The sequence below is a fragment of the Panicum hallii genome, chromosome 5, assembly GCF_002211085.1.
Source record: "Panicum hallii strain FIL2 chromosome 5, PHallii_v3.1, whole genome shotgun sequence".
Lineage (NCBI taxonomy): Eukaryota > Viridiplantae > Streptophyta > Magnoliopsida > Poales > Poaceae > Panicum > Panicum hallii.
Genome location: NC_038046.1, coordinates 49195106 through 49212033, shown reverse-complemented (window position 1 = coordinate 49212033; position 16928 = coordinate 49195106). Strand labels below are relative to the sequence as shown.

Sequence of the window (16928 nt, the reverse complement as noted above, 5' to 3'; positions counted from 1 at the left end):
GCATTTTTAAGAAAAGGAACCGATGCGTTGCCATCGGCTCTTAACAGATCGGTTTCTTAACGAATTGCGGTTGAAATAAAAGATTTTATTTATAACAGGGAGTAAGTACAAAAGGGGGAGCCGATTGCTCCTAGAGCCGGTCTATCGGCTTAATCCTACAGCCTACCACCAGTAGGCACCGGAGGGTCCACGACGCTTGATCGGTGGAGCCGTGCTGACGTCGTTGTCGCTGCCGCTACCGTCGACATCGCTGCCATCATCTCAGCCGCTGTTACTGCTGAAGCCGCTGCTGTCTTCGGTTTCTTCATCGTCATCATCGTCGTCGTCATCCTCCAATGATCCACCAAGGAGGAAGCCTCCTGCTACCGAGTCCTCCTCGGTTGATGAGGAATCGGCTTCTTCTTCCGAGGAGAAGAAGAAGTCTTCTTCCCAAGATGCGTCATCTTCGTCATCTTCCTCCAGCTCACCATCGAGGAGGAGGTGCAGGTCTTCGCCGTCGGTCAGGGACTCGTCGTCCTCTGACCAGGACTGGAAGTCCCATTCTTCTACATCCCAATGCAAGGGGCACGGACTTCGTAGGCGGCTATAGGGTGGTACTCTAGAGTGGGTTCTTGAGTGGACTCAGACTCGAAGGAGATGGCGGAGGAAGCAGAGGAAGAGGAAGAAGTCATTACGAGAAGAGGAAAATTGAATCAGGTATGGTTGCTAATGGCTGAAGGAAGGGGATGAGAAAAAGAAAGTTACCGGGGGCAGGTTTATAAAGATGGAGTGGAAGACGAATCGGCACCGTAGCGGTTTCCAAGGAGTCTGATGCAGAGTAGTCACATCCCCTGGAAGTTGAAGAGGCATGCCTGTACGGATTTCGGAAGTCGAAGAGGCGGGGTGATTAAAAGAGAAATGGTTTCGGAATAACTATTGCCGAAACCAGGGGGGCATGTGTTATCGCCATAACTCAGGCGGGCCAGAAAGGTGGGCCGAGAAGCAAGATGGGCTCAAAAGGTAATTATAGTGGGCTTGCGAATCGGACCCTATGCGGGTGTTTGAGGCCAGGGTTGGCCATGTATCTAGATAGGCATGTGTGTTTAAATAGTTCAGAAAGAGATAGCCAAGATTCAATTCGTGTTAAGTTAGGATTGGTTAGGGAAGGCAAGTCTCCGGACTATAAATATGTACCCTGGATTATGAATAAGGGAATCAATCAATCATCCACCAACAATTCTCGGCGCATCGCCACCCCTGTTCTAGGGTTTCTCTGGTAAGTGTCGTGCGGCCCCGATCACGCCCTGCGTGATCGGGGCGGTATCGTCCTTTCTTATCCACCTTTTGTGTTTCTCGTTCTGAAGTGTTGTTGATGGCAAGTAGCACTAGTTATCTTAACGTTTATAGAGTAGCATCGGCTCTTCCATGCTTTAATCGTGCATTGTTTGTTACCTGTAAACGTTCAGCTGTCATTGTGCCCGATCTCGGGTGTAAGGGTAGCACCTTGCTCTGTTTTCATTTAGTAGATCCAATCTGTTATGGTTAGTCTTTGTTCATTGGGGATTTAGTTAAATATCTGCGTGATTAGGCCCTTCAAATGGGTTGAATGTTCCGGCAGTATGTTTGGCGCTTTATGACAGCTTAAAAAGGGATTGTTCCGGGAATCGGCTTTCATTTGGTTTTTAGGCCTCTGTTTAGGTTGTTGTTTTGTTACCTTCCGTATCTGTTAGGCTCAATTACATGTAGGATGTTCTGTATATGCAGTGAAAGCTTTAACCATCGTAGATTGGATTAGTTAATAGTTACAGAGTAAGATTTATGTTACCATCAGATATATTTGCCTTGTTTATAGATCCGATCTGGTGCTGAATACAATCGGCTCTTTATAGCCGATATAGGGAATCTCCCGATGAGCCGATCATGGTTCGGACTAATGTTTATACGTGTCTGTGCATGCAGGAAACTAACATATAACATATTCCTGATCAGGTACAAGGTTAGGTGGCACGCCTATCAACCCAGACGCCAGGACGTGTGCTGGATCTCAGGCTGTTGACCGAGGGATCGGGGCCCACCAGCAGTCCCGGGAGCCTCCCGGCTCCTCGTGTTGCCTATCGCTGCTCGCCGGTGGGTTTCGACCGACAACAGGTGGGCACGGCACTGGTGAACTGGAACGATGCCATCAATTTCGCCGGTGGATCTTCGATGCGCACCCCTACCTGGCGCGCCAGCTGTCGGTGTTTTACCGCCTGCCCACCGAGGGGTATACTCGAGGTGGTAAGTTTTAGGTAGGGTGACGCTGAGATCAGGAACTCGAAGGTGCAAGCAACACAAGGTTTAGACAGGTTCGGGCAGCGATGTGCGTAATACCCTACGTCCTGTTTAGTGGTTTGTATTGTCTTGGGTGTTGATGTGTTTTGAGGGGGTCCCTGCCCGCCCTTATATATCCAGGAGGACAGGGTTACATGAATCCTAGTCCGACACTAGCCTAGGAATCATACTCGACTACAACACGAGTAGCTTCCTTCTGCATTGGCTAGTCCTACTTCGCATGCGAGTAGAATACAACACAGATAAGGTATAGAACATGTCCTCTCCCCTATTCCCATATGAACTACATTATGTACACAGTCCCGTAGTCCCGGATCTGACAGGTGACAAGTCGGGGGCTCAAGACTTCCAAGACCCGAAAAATGTTGTCAACGTCATTTTCGGCGGAGACGGTGGCTTCCCCTCGAGGCGCGCATAGAAGCTGACCCTGCATGAAACCTCTGAGATACAGCGAGGTCCTGATCTCTTTCTCTAGGGATGGCTAGTGGGCCAGCTTCTCCGAGCTAGAAAAAATCCCGCTCGTCCTAGATCCTATCGTGGCAGGCTCACAATTGACTCGAGTACTCATCGATGGTGGGAGCGGCCTCAACCTGCTCTTTGGGAGTACATTGAAGAAGATGGGCTGAACATATCCAAGATGCTTACCCCTAGTAGAGTTCCGTTCTACGGCATCGTCCTAGGAAACGCAGCTACACCACTCGGTCTAGTGGTCCTACCAGTCACCTTCCGGACGAAAGACAACTACCGCACGGAGTACATCAAGTTTGAGGTGGGTCACTTCGAGTCATCATACCACGCCATCCTCGGCAGACCAGCTTTGGCCAAATTCATGGCCGCACCTCACTATGTCTACTTACTACTCAAGATGCCAAGCAGGACAGGTGTACTCATGTTCCATGGTGACTTGAAGAAGTCGTACGACTGCGACCAGGAGGCGATCGACTACACCGTGACATCACGCATGTCAGAACCTTCTGCGGAAGTCTTTGCGGCCGCGCAAAGGCTCAACGACTCAAAGATGGAGATCCCCAATCAGAGGCCTACCCTATCCAAGGTAAAACTCAACCCCAGCGATGTTAGCATCAAGGCCATCCAGCTGCAAGAAGGCGACTCGTCCAGGACTGCTTTGATTGGAGACGGCTTGAACGATAAATAGGAAAGCACACTCATCAGCTTCCTTAGGGCCAACTGTGATATATTCACGTGGAAACCAATGGATATGTAGGGCATGCCCAAGGAGTTGATTGAGCATTGCCTAAAAGTCGACCCTAAACCCACTCCGAAGAAGCAGCGACTACGACGGTTCACCCTAGACAAGAGGAAGGCCATCAAGAAGGAGTTAGCAAAACTACTCGTGGCTGGTTTCATTAAAGAAGTCTACCACTCCGAGTGGTTAGCGAACCCTGTACTAGTTCTAAAAAAGAATAATAATGAATGAAGCATGTGTGTGGATTACACTGATCTTAAGAACACTGCCTGAAGGATCCCTTTGCGCTCCCACGCATTGACCAAGTCATTGACTCTATGGCTAGCTGCGTTCTGCTCTCTTTCCTTGATTGCTACTCGGGCTACCATCAGACTGCTCTTAAGGAAGAAGACCAGACCAAGATAACATTCATCACCCCTTTTGGAGCATATGCCTACACAATTATATCCTTCGGGTTGAAGAACGCAGGAGCCACCTATCAGCGGGCTATCCAATTATGCCATGCTGATCAGCTACATCGCAATGTGGAAGCCTATATAGACGACGTGGTCATCAAGGCCAGAGTCCACGATGAGTTTATCCCTGATCTCGAGGAAACCTTCAACAGCTTACACAAGTTTCGGAGGAAGCTCAACCCAACCAAGTGCGTCTTCGGCATAACACAAGGGAAACTACTTTGTTTCATCGTTAGTCACCAAGGAATTGAAGCAAACCCGGAGAAGATCACCACCATTATAGACATGGACGCCCCACGGATGATCAAGAATGTCCAGAAGCTCACAGGCTGTATGGCGGCCCTGAATAGATTTATCTCGCAACTTGGAGAACGGGGATTACCCTTCTTCAAGTTGCTCAAACGACATAACAAGTTCCAGTGGACCGAGGAGGTGAAGTAGGAGCTAGAAAATCTCAAGCATCATCTGCAGTTGCCCCCCATCTTGACAGCTCCACAACCATACATCGCCACAATGACTCACGTCATCAGCACAGCAATCGTGGTGGAACGCCAGGAGGAAGGCCATGCTTTCGGTGTGCAGCGACCAGTCTACTTGTCACCGAAGTTCTTTCTGAATCCATGGTTCGTTACCCAAAAATTCAGAAATTACTCTACGCTATACTCATCAACTCCAGGAAGCTTCGCTACTATTTCAACGCACACAAGATCTCGGTGGTCACTGATTTCCCATTGGTGGAAATTCTCCACAATCGGTAAGCCACTAGGCGCATCTCCAAGTGGGCAATGGAACTGGGGGGGTCTTACTCTCAACTTCAAGCACCAAATTGCCATCAAGTCATAGGCACTAGTCGACTTTATGGTAGAATGGCGAGAACACCAAGTGGAAACCCCAGCCAACCTGCCAGAGCATTGGGCGATGTACTTCGACGTATCACTCAAACTCGGAGGCGGTGGCGCGGGAGTACTTTTCATCAGTCCAACAGGAGAACAACTCAAATATGTATTCCAAATACTATTTGAGGTCTCGACCAACGAAGCTGAGTACGAGGCACTACAGCATAGGCTACGCCTGGCAGTCTCTCTGGGCATCAAGCGACTACTTGTTTATGGCAACTCATTGCTGGTGATCCAACAAGTCAACAAAGAGTGGGATATTAACAAGGACACCATGGATGCGTACGTCGTGGAAATACGCAAGCTTGAGAACAAGTTCTTGGGCTTAGAAATTCATCATGTGATTCACGACAACAATGTGGGTGTGGATGTGCTCTCAAAACTGGGCTCCGATCAAGCTAATGTCCCACCAGGAGTTTTCGTCCATGACTTGCATCACCCATCCATCAAGATATCAGATTCAAGCACCATCGCTCAGGGTCCGATAGAACCCGACAGAGAGGTATTGATGATCGAGGTCGACTGGTGGGTGACTTTTCTTGACTTCATCAAGTAGCACAAACTACCTCCCAGCGTCGACCCAAAAAGTGCTGAGATCACACGCATCCTAAGGCGTAGCAAAGGGTACGTTCTAGTCGGGGACAACTTATATAAGTATGGATCAGCATCAGGCATACTCATGAAATGTGTTCGCACGGAGAAATGTAGAGTAATACTGCAGGAAATTCATGAAGGCGCATGCGGAAATCATGCTGCTTCTCGCATGCTGGTCGGCAAGGCTTTCAGATCCGGGTTCTACTGGCCGACTGCTTTGGCAGACACCGAAGCACTCGTTCGCCGGTGTACAAACTGCCAGTTCTTCAGCAAGCAGCCTCACATCCAGTTCCACAACCTTATTACCATATCTCCTTCATGGCCGTTCACATGCTGGGGCCTGGATATGATAGAGCCCTTGACAACTGCGCCAGGACATTTTACTCATGTGTTGGTAGCCATCAACAAGTTCACGAAGTGGATCGAGTACAAGCTAATTATAAAGCTCTCTGCAGATCAAGTGGTTAGCTTCATCTGCAACATCTTGCACCGATCCGGCTTCTCCAACACTATCATCACAGATCTGGGATCCAATTTCCACTCGCATCAGTTTTGGGATTTTTGCGAGCGCAGCGCCATCAAGGTCAAGTATGTTTTAGTAGCTCACCTGCGGGCCAACGGTCAGGTTGAGCGCGCCAACGGCATGATCCTGGATGGTCTGAAGAAAAGACTGTACAACAAGAACAACAAAAAGGGAGGCAAATGGATCAATGAGATCTCATCAGTAGTCTGGGGGCTTCGCACACAATCAAGCAAGGCCATAGGACAGTCACCATTCTTTCTCGTCTACGGATCCGAAACTATACTACCGGCTAATGTCATGTGGCAATCTCCTCGACTGGAGATGTACGAAGAAGGTGAGACTGATGACACAAGACATCTCGAACTTGACTCTGCAAAAGAAGTCAGATACAATGTTTTGCTTCAGTCAGCCCGCTACTTACAAGGCGTCCGTCGTTACCACGACCGAAACGTTCAAGCTAGATCTTTAAATGTTGGAGATTTGGTCCTTCGCCACATCTAGGATGAAACTGGGCTGCACAAGCTTAAGTCACGATAGGAGGAATCCTTCATCATGCTTAAGGTTACAGGACCAGGGTCGTATCGCTTATTGTACCCTAATGGCCAGGAGATCCCAAACTCCTGGAATATCGAGCATCTATGCTGTTTTCACCCTTAGCTAACTTGTATCCCAAGTTTTCAGTTGCAGCGCAGCATGATTTAGTGAAGGGGCATCGCTCCCATACTTCCAGTACTACTCCGTTTCCTAGTTCTTGACTAGTACTACGTCTAGTTTACTGAAGGGGCATCGCTCCCATAACTCCAGTACTACTCCGTTTACTAGTTTTTGACTAGTACTACGTGTAGTTTACTCAAGGGACCTCGTTCCCACACTTCCAGTACTACTTCGTTTACTAGTTCTCGACTAGTACTATGTCTAGTTTACTGAAGGGGCATTGCTTCCATACTTCCAGTATTACTCCGTTTACTAGTTTTCGACTAATACTACGTGTAGTTTACTGAAGGGGCCTCGCTCCCATACTTCCAGTACTACTCCATTTACTAGTTCTCGACTAGTACTACGTGTAGTTTACTGAAGGATCATTGCTCCCATACTTTCAGTACTACTCCGTTTACTAGTTCTCGACTAATACTACGTGTAGTTTACTGAAGGGGCCTCGCTCCCATACTTCCAGTACTACTCCGTTTACTAGTTCTTGACTAGTACTATGTGTAGTTTACTGAAGGGGCATCACTCCCATACTTCCATACTACCCAGTTTACTAGTTCCTGACTAGTACTACATGTAGTTTACTGAAGTGGCCTCGCTCCCATACTTCCAGTACTAATCTGTTTACTAGTTCTCGACTAGTACTACGTGTAGTTTATTGAAAGGTCTCCCACACTTCCGGTACTACTCCGTTTACTAGTTCTCGACTAGTACTACGTGTAGTTTACTGAAGGGGTCTTGCTCCCATACTTTTAATACTACTCTGTTTACTAGTTCTCGACTAGTACTACGTATAGTTTACTGAGGGGCGTCGCTCCAATACTTACAGTACTACTTTGTTTACTAGTTCTCGACTAGTACTACGCGTAGTTTACTGAAAGAGCCTCGCTCCCATAACACTGCGTTTACTAGTTCCTGACTAGTTTTACGTAACGTCAGCAACCTCGACTCCTCTAGCTCCCATGCTCGAGGGCTGGGCTCGACAGGACACTCAGCGTTCTTTCGGTAGATCGTTTAAGCTCTCACGTTTGGAGGCTGGATGTTGCAAAACTACTCGGAAGATTCATAGAAGAATCCAATTTAAAAGGCTTTTGAAGATTTATCTCAGGAAGATAATTGTTTAACCATTATTTCAGAGATTTTATTCCGAAATAAGGGGTTTTTCAAATTTTTACCCTAGAGATCTTATCTAGCCATTAAATCAAGGAAAAAGGTTTGATTTGAACAGTAATTTAGGACACTTTATGGAGAAGTTATTCATTTAACCATTTTTTCAGGGAATTCATTCTGAAAAAAACGGTTTTCGAATTTCTGAACCAATTTTCCCATTTTAATCATCAAATTCTAACCATCATATATTGCATGCCATGATTCTTTGGATTCTTTTTTTCCAAACCTTGGGGATTTGGATTCAAGGCTCGGGTGCTGCGGGACATGTGTAATCAGTGACTTATTTTTTAAATTTTTTGGAAGATAAGGATAAAAGATTCAAGACTAATTTGACCCTATTATTCGATTCAACCTAATGTTCGAGGGCTACTCCATATGGAGTGTGAGTTTAATAGCACCCCATATAAAAGAAGACTTGATAACTGCTCGGGGCATGAGCACCTCACAGCCTCGATGCAGCCAATGAAGTACTCGGAAGACACCTTCAAGATGGAGTTCGGGAGAACTCGAAGACACTTTTAGAAGTACTCGGAAGTCTGCAGTACTCGAATACGAAGAGCTCGGGGGCTTATTAGACTCGGGGCCATGGGACTGCGCACGTAGCGTACATATTCTAAGATAAGGGGTGGGACATGGTCCACACCTTACACCAATTGTAACTACTAGAACTAGTCGGAGCAGCAGGAAACTACCCGAAAGTACTTGGGTAAGACTCCTAAGCTCGTATCCGGCTAGGATTTCCATGTAACCCTGTCCCCCACTATATAAAGGCGGATAGGGACCCCCTCCAAACAGATCAACCAGATCAATATCTAAGACAATACAAACCACCACACAGGACGTAGAGTATTACGCTCTCGGCGGTCTGAACCTGTCTAAACTTTGTGTTCCAGATCTTGGCGACACCCCACCTATAACTCACCACGTTGGGAGTATCTCTCAGTGGGCTTGGTGGTAAAACACCGATAGCCGGCCATAAATTAGCCGTGTCCTTATACATCTCATTAGTTTCATAAAATTTTCCATAAAATATTTGTATTAATAATGAATTTATTTGGTACTGCAGATGTTAATGTATTTTTATAAGAACATGGTCAAAATTAAATGAGTCGACAAAATTGAAAAAAAAACTGAAGTGAACTGCAACTTGAAATAGAGGGATTGATGATTATCAATGCATATAAAATACAATCATCATGTTAACATATCTATGGAGATCTTACCCTACTAGTACGTACTAGAAATTGTGCTAGCGGACTTTGAACCACATGCACTTTGTTGTCTACAGACATGTTCAAACTCGGATGTGCATATTTAACTTAATCAACTGAGTTATACACTTGGCTCACATGATCGGGCATAATTTAAAATCACAGGGACGTGTTTTGATTTTTTTTCTTTAGCCATGTCATGGTGAAAAAAATAAAACATAACTAACTATTTGCCATCCTTTCAGAGTGAATGCTGGTTGAATTGCTAGGGTAAATGACCCTCACCATATAGTGCCAAAAGATTAAATTCCCCAAACTTAAGGTCGATGTTTGGCGGAGGACGAAATAAAATTAAGGTATGGCGAAGTCCATCACTACCAATTTACAAGAATATACAAGAACACAAATGATAAATAATATCGTGCCCAATTTGCCACTAAAAAATTGCAAACTGCAATTCACACCTCTTGTTCCATCATTGGCCTTATTACCTTTTCCTTTCTAATCCACATTTACTTTCACCATGCTTCCTAAATTAATCAAGCAACAAAACACACAGAACAGAAAAAATGAAGAACTAAGCTTTAAGCAACAGTGGCTTCACGTCGAACGGTGTAGTCAGTGCTCGTGCTTCACTCGGCTGTTTGCTTGAGGTTCGATTATGTGCATGCACCAGCGCCAATGGAGCAATGGATGACCAAGGGCTGCGAATCCTTCATCCGCCGCTCTGCTGCTCGATTGCCTGCCAGGTCGTGCTTCCGTGATCGGTAGGGGCTAGTGCCGTGCCAGCAATTCAGCCATTCCGACAGGAAGGAATGACAGTAGAAAAGATACACTGTAAGAACTGCAGTGTATCTTCCTCCTCCTATGTGCTGCGTTTCTGAGCAAGAACTGCAGCTTGGCACTTGGCAGTCATAGCAGACAGGTACCCCGCGATTCAAAGGGATTCACGGCAGAACCAAGGTATGGCGAGCACTTGCCATATTGGGTCCTCCGCCAGGTTAACATGGACCATGCTCGTTTCCAGGACAGATGGAAGATACGACCTACACGGGTACTACATCAATGACAATGGGATGAATCCGATTCCTGGACAGCTACTTCATTTCACTGAAGAATATCCATTTCACTGAAGAATATCCGACAATAGCAATGTTGGACGGGGGAGTCAGGCACTGGCTGTAGCAAGTACAAGCAGCATGGACAAGTGCCTGAGCGCAGTAAGCGCTCGAATGGACTCCACGTTCTGGGCCAATCAAGATAAATATGGACGCTGCCTTTAGAAACAATGATTTGGCAGGATTGGGCATTGAGTCGATCGACACATGAACAGGGCACTGTGTATTCATCAGGGCAACTCCGTTTCGATTGGGTGGATGCGGAGGCTGAGCTAATGGTGTGCAGAGAGGATCTGCGGCTGGCTATTCACTGGCTGCAGCTCCCAATCACACTGCAAATACGATTGCCTCATGCGTGTAGTGGAATCCAATTGAAAGATGGGGATCGACTCCAACTAGCATTGCAAGTGAAGGTTAAAATTTCTCGCTGATGAGCTCCGAGAAGTCGAGTTTGTACACAGCAATAGAACCTGTAATAGGGTTGAAAACAACTTGACAATATTGCCTAGAAAATCTCTTGTAGTAATTGGTGATTGACTTAAACAATCCAAATTTCATGAGGATAAACAATCGTGGTGTAACCATTCAGGCCAGACATTTATGAACTCCCAACAACCAAAAATGGCACCTCCTAATCTCTAGGCGGCATGCATCCTGGACTCAAGTATATGTATGATAACTGCATCCACCAGAAAATTTCTTTGAAACACACACAATTGATCGGTCAAAATAGACCCAATTACAATTCTTGACCAATCCATGAAAGGGCACCGTCAAGCCCGAATCCGCCAAAGAGTACGTGGTGCGGTGGTAGAAGTGCTGCAGCCGTAAAGAGCGGCCGTTTTCAAGATCATGATCGGATTTGGGAACACGCCGCTGCCGGACGGTGGTGGTCAGAAGCTCAGGATGCCGGAGATTTTGCGCTTGAACCACCGGATCCCCCGGCGTATGGAGGCCTTCACCTTGCCCTCCACCGCGTACGCTTTGTACCCCGCGACCCGCCGCCGCTGCTTCATCTCGGGGTCGCCGAAGCAGCCCATGCGGACCCCGCGCACGCCGCCGCCGCCGCAGATACCGCTGCGCCGCCTCATGCCTGCAGGCAGCGGCGGGGTAGAGGGGGCCTGCGGCGCCATGGCGAGCGGCTGCCGCGGCGGCGGTGGCTGCAGCGCGATCGTGTAGATGTCTCGTGGGAATGGGCTCTTGGGGCAGCCGTTGCAGGGATAGGGCGCGATGTAGTATGGCCGGAAGAGGTCACCCAGGGTGAGCGGTGGTGGAGGCTGGCCAACAGGCCAAGTGGCCATTGAGAAAAAGGTGGAGGCGCGAGTGCAGGATGGAATACGGAGCGAGGAACGTGGGGCTGGGACTCCGTTGCTTAATTTGGAACATTATGTACAAGTTTATTTTCTCCTTAAATTCTGAAAAATGGCCATGGCTATTTTTTTTTACAAAAGGTCACTGGGCTCAAGACGCTTACATTAAATGATCTCAAGTTGCACATGCCAAATTGCTTGTCCAACCTATCCCAACGTTGACACACCCTTCAACGCTGCTGTAAAACTCGCCGAATTTGGAGATGATACCAGGTATCCTCTGCCGTGACTCCTCCTATCCCACGAAGAATGTGATCTTAGAAATTCTAAGACGATTAATTGTAAAGAAAAATGATGATATGTAGCCCTAATTTTGAGGAAACAAATGCATGCACATGCAGACTGCATTTGCGGAACCTGCTAAGACCACTCTCAGTGGAGAGTTTCATGAGGAGTTTTATAGGCATTAAATGTCATGCCATATCAACAAATTTGCTGACATGGCAGGGTCATCACCATGACACTCCTCTGACACAGTTACCAAGTTCTCGATCTTGATAACTGTGCAATGAAACTCTGCATTGATACTAGCCTAACTATATATACAGATGTCTAAAGGAAAGAGCCCATTTAATTGGTTAGACACAATTAGCTATGCATGGAGATGTTTAAAGGAAATAGTGCAATTAGATGTTGTCCAAAAGCTACAATTACAGTTTTATGGGACAAATTTTGAGTCCTTATAAAATTTTCCATTTCGTAAAGGAGGATGTTCTAACTCTATGAAAACCCCCTCTACTTATAGCTGATATGTAGAGCTTCTTTCCATTTTCCTACATAACTAATTACTATACGCTCGGTCCCATGAAAAGTACAATCCTGAATTTTTTTAACAAATTAGTGTAAACATGAAAAAGACTCATTTGTTGGTTGCATGCAACTAATCAGACTTTCTAAAGTCATGGCTAGAAGTTAGATTTTAGTATGCAAATTAAAACTGACCACTTAATTAGGTATATAAGTCAATTTCTAGGGCTGCACTCTTTTATGAGATTTTTTGTTCAAACATTATGATTGGATTTTTCATAGGATGGAGAGAGTAAATCTCCTACTCATGTGCTATATATTAAATGCTTAGCCATGAACTCGCTCCATTCTTTTATATATGACGCTGATTAGTTGGAAATCGAGCTAGTCATTGTCATATATATAAAAAGAACAAAGGTGGAATCGTTTTAGGATAATTATTTGGTTAGAGAAATGAAATAAACGATATTTTCCTAACTCGTCATTACTGAGAATATGATCAGCACAGTTGAGAAATTGTCATCGCATCAAAATCATTGTACGAAGCTATATGAGATCACCACATTCTAAGATAGTTCCGTTGACATTCAATTTTTGCAAGTATATTTATGGAAGTCAACAGAGGGAAAGAAAGCCGATGAAAAGTTTTGGTCAAAGCCAACAAAGATCAAAATCAAAGACCGTAAATGCAACAGTGCGTATCGGACAAGGACTGACGTTAGTAGAAGATTTTTATAGAGCCCGATTCTTTTAAGTGTTTTGCAAATATAGTAGCGTCTCTTTTTCATCAAGCTAATTTGTAGTGATCAACTAGGAGTCTTTAGTTTTAGGATATAAATAGTTGCATACAGAGTTTGTAAAGACACTTAATCAATCAATACAATTTTTCTCGGCTAATTGCCAATATCCTAGGAGTAGAAGTAATTAGCTTTCTCAGCAATTGCTTTGGTGCACAGGGCTGAATCATCTTAACATCCAGTTTGCTTGTAAGCATCGTTTTTTACGAGTAATCTAGATTTCATCTTACGACGCATCGCTTTTGTTTTAATCTATTTTATTCACTAGTTATCAATTTCAACGAAGTTCTTATAAAGCTGCATCGCCTGGTCTTCTGCTAGTTCTTAATAGATTTCACAATTTATCCTACAATAATTGAAGATCTATTAGCTTTCACCTTTGCTTTAATCTTTATATGTTAAAATCTGCTTTAGCCGATATCATCTTTGATTTTTGTGATATCTATCCTCTGCTATTATAAGCTGTCTTGATTAAGTCCGACCCTTTTGAAGTGATGTTAGAATAAATTTTATCGGTTAGATTTATATTTTTATGAAAAGGAACATGATTGCCACAATTCATGATTCTAATCGGGTATTTTAGCCAATGTCTTGCACATGGGTCGTAAAAATAATTCATTCTTATTATTTGGAAATCTAGCCGGTGGTCCTTTTCTCTAAGTATCGGATCCGATAACCGATGCTATTTGGAATACCTTGGAATCCCAGCCGATGTGTTCCTTTTGCCTATTAATATCTTTTTTTCTCGTTAATTATAGGTCAAATTAACTAGCACACCACGAACCTCGAGATCAGGATCTGAAATGAAGCTAAGTAGATCAGGATCCTGATATGGGGGCTCTATGAGTGACGGATTCAGTTATCTAATTTTGCACGACAAGTGTCATATGTCCATCACTTTTTTCATGTAGTGCTCACTAGCTTGGTCGTGGCTTGCTCTAGTTCGTCCCATCCAGTTAGTGCACAATCGAGCCTTGTCTTCATTGGCAGCTGTTGGCACTTTTTAGCCTATACATATACAATTCCGCAAGTGCACGGATACCGATGTAGTTTTTACTAGAGAGTTTACCTCTCGGTTCCAAGAAATGATAAATGCAACCAGATCTTTCAAGAAACGATAAATGCAACCAGATCTAGAACTAGTTCAACCGGACCCACCTGGGAAAAGAGCTATGTGGACAGAGGGTCTAATATCGGCTAGCCAACTAGTTATCCGGAAGATTTGCAACTAAACTAACATGATCTGCTTCGGAAACCTCAGGCAGGGACTCAGATAGGGTGAGATGATGGGAGTCCCCAACAATCGACTACTACTCCTACGAAAACATCTGAACATGGCAGACTACGAAGGACAGACAGGGCTGTCACCATCTGCCACCTACCCTATAGTTTTGAGGTGTGGAACACGACCTAAGGTAACAAACCAAGTCTAAACACCACACCTAAACAATCACTTACTTCTACCATGTACTTAAGCAGTGAGCATACACAAATAAGTAGAACTTGCTACTTACGCTGTTAAGGGATCCCGTAGATCAATGGAAGCAAGTAAACAAGTAATTGAAGTAAAAGAAAGACCAGTGAGTTACCGACGAGAGACGAGAAACTTCGCTCAAAGATATTTCATTCTTCTAAGGCTACAAAGTTTGAGATGATCTCAAAGACTCGGCTCGTCTCCGGACTCTCACGTCACACTCTCCCTGTTCTACTCTAAGGATGGACAAGCTTTGCTTGAGACTCTTCTTCTCGCCAAAATGGTGTGTCTTGAAATGGAGGTGGAGGCAGGTATTTATATCCCTTCAAAGGCGGTTGCGCAGCTTGGAGGCGAATGTGACGGTTGAGGAGTTTGTCAGCCGAAGGGGGGCAAGTGGCATGCAAGTGGTAGGCCGGCCGGCTAGAGATTTGCGCCACCTATCACTGCCTTTCTTGTGGATGTCCCTGATCACTCCATGATGGCAATTACGGTTGCGTTCACGCTCGTGTCTTCAGTTACAACCTTGGCCGGTCTGGACTAGGCCGGTCGGCCCGGCTCTGGTGCTTCTCGACTCTTCGTTCCACCTCCAAATCATGTCAACACTTGGGGTTTCCTCTGAATGGCGGTTCGGAGCTTGAAGTCGCGCAGAGCCACTGCATCTGGGGCCATTGATCAAAGGCACAGGCCTTTCAACCGCCTCTGTGATCATCATCAGTCAGGATCGCCTGCAGATGTGTTTCTTTGCATGCAGGAGGAAGCTGGCCGGCCTGTGATTTCTCCCAAATCGGCCTAATTTTGTACCAAGAGTTCTTGAATTCAAATAATTACCAAAACTAGTGGAACTCATTAGTTTAAATCAATTTAGCTTCATGAAGACCTTGTAAATATGAATAATGAAGCAATGTTAGTGGTTAAAATCATTAGAAATCATCCGCCAACAGTAGCCAAGATGTTCGTGAGCTACAACAATTGTACTTCATCAAAGAGGAGCGATTTTGTTGCGGCCGCCACAGGTTCATCATAAGCCAGCCTTCACCCAAAGCATGAATGATAGCATGCCATGTAGGCACGTGAAGAGGGGGAATGGGGATGTCGTGTTGACCAAAGTTAACCTATGATGTGTGTTATCGCCATAATCTGGCCGGGCCAGAAGTGGGCCATGGAGCAAGATGGGCTTGGAAGGCAGTTACGATAAACTTGCGAATCGGACCCTGTGCAGGAGAATGGGGCTGGAAAGGCCGTGTGATTTGGATATAGGCAGTTAAGATTCGTGTCATGTTTAGTTAGGGTTAGTTAAAGAGGACAAGTCTACGGACTATAAATATGTACCATGAATAAACAAGAAGGACAGAATCATTCATCAACAACTCTCGGCGCATCGCCTCCCCTGTTTTAGGGTTTTTCATCGGGTAAGTGCCATGCGGCCCCGATCACGCTTTGCGTGATCGGGGTAGCATTACCCTTGCTCGTCTGTTCATGTGTTGCTCATTCTGAAGCCTTGTAGATGGCGAGTAGTTTTAGTTATCTTGGCACGCGCAGAGTAATTTTATCCCTTTTGCATCTTGATCATGCTTTGCTCATTGCTCTCGTGTGCTTAATCATCGTGTTCAACCACGAATGCGATGGTTGTGTCTTGTTTCGTCTTTATCAGTAGATCCGATCTGTTAAGGCTAGTTTCTGTTTATTTAGAGGCTTGGTTCGATATGTGCATGATTAGGCCTTGCAAATAAATTGAACGTTCCGGCTGTATGCTTTTGTATCGGCTTGTAGCTTGAGAGAGGGTTGCTATAGGAATCGGCTTTTCCGGTTATTTATACAATCTTGGTTTAAGTCGTATGATCCGATGCTTTTGTATATTTGTTAGGCTCAATCACGTGTAGGATGTTCCGATCATGCAGTGAGGGCTTAGTCGTCGTAGATTGGATTAGATTGATATTTATGAAGCAGGGTTATTTCATTATCAGATATATGTGTATAGTGCCTGTCCCAGAGATCCGATCCGGTATTGATGCAATCGGCTCTTCATAGCCGATACCGGGGAGGAGTGATGTGCCGATCACGGCTCGGAATAATCTTTACGAATGTCTATGCTTGCAGGAGTTTAGTACATCACACCTTCCTGATCAGGTGCAGGATCAGGTGGCACGCCTAGCAATCCTAAGCCAGGGTGTGCGCCAGATCGCTGGGCCGTTGACCGAGGGACCGGGGCCCACCAGCCGTCCCGGAAGCCTCCCGGCTCCTCGTGTTGCCTGTCGTTGCTCGCCGACGGGTTTTGACCGATAACACATTCTGGCACGCCCAGTGGGACCGTCTTCATCGACTTCGTCATCACCGTCTTCATTGACTTC

General features: G+C 45.6%; 1 protein-coding gene across 1 annotated transcript; it reads right to left on the bottom strand.

The window, feature by feature from the left end:
- Window positions 1–10701: 10701 nt before the first annotated feature.
- On the bottom strand, window positions 10702–11512 carry LOC112895173. The gene has a single exon (XM_025963075.1). It carries the CDS (start codon window positions 11491–11493, stop codon window positions 11086–11088), a length of 408 nt encoding a protein of 135 aa, XP_025818860.1. The 5' UTR covers window positions 11494–11512; the 3' UTR covers window positions 10702–11085.
- Between the last annotated feature and the right edge of the window lie 5416 nt (window positions 11513–16928).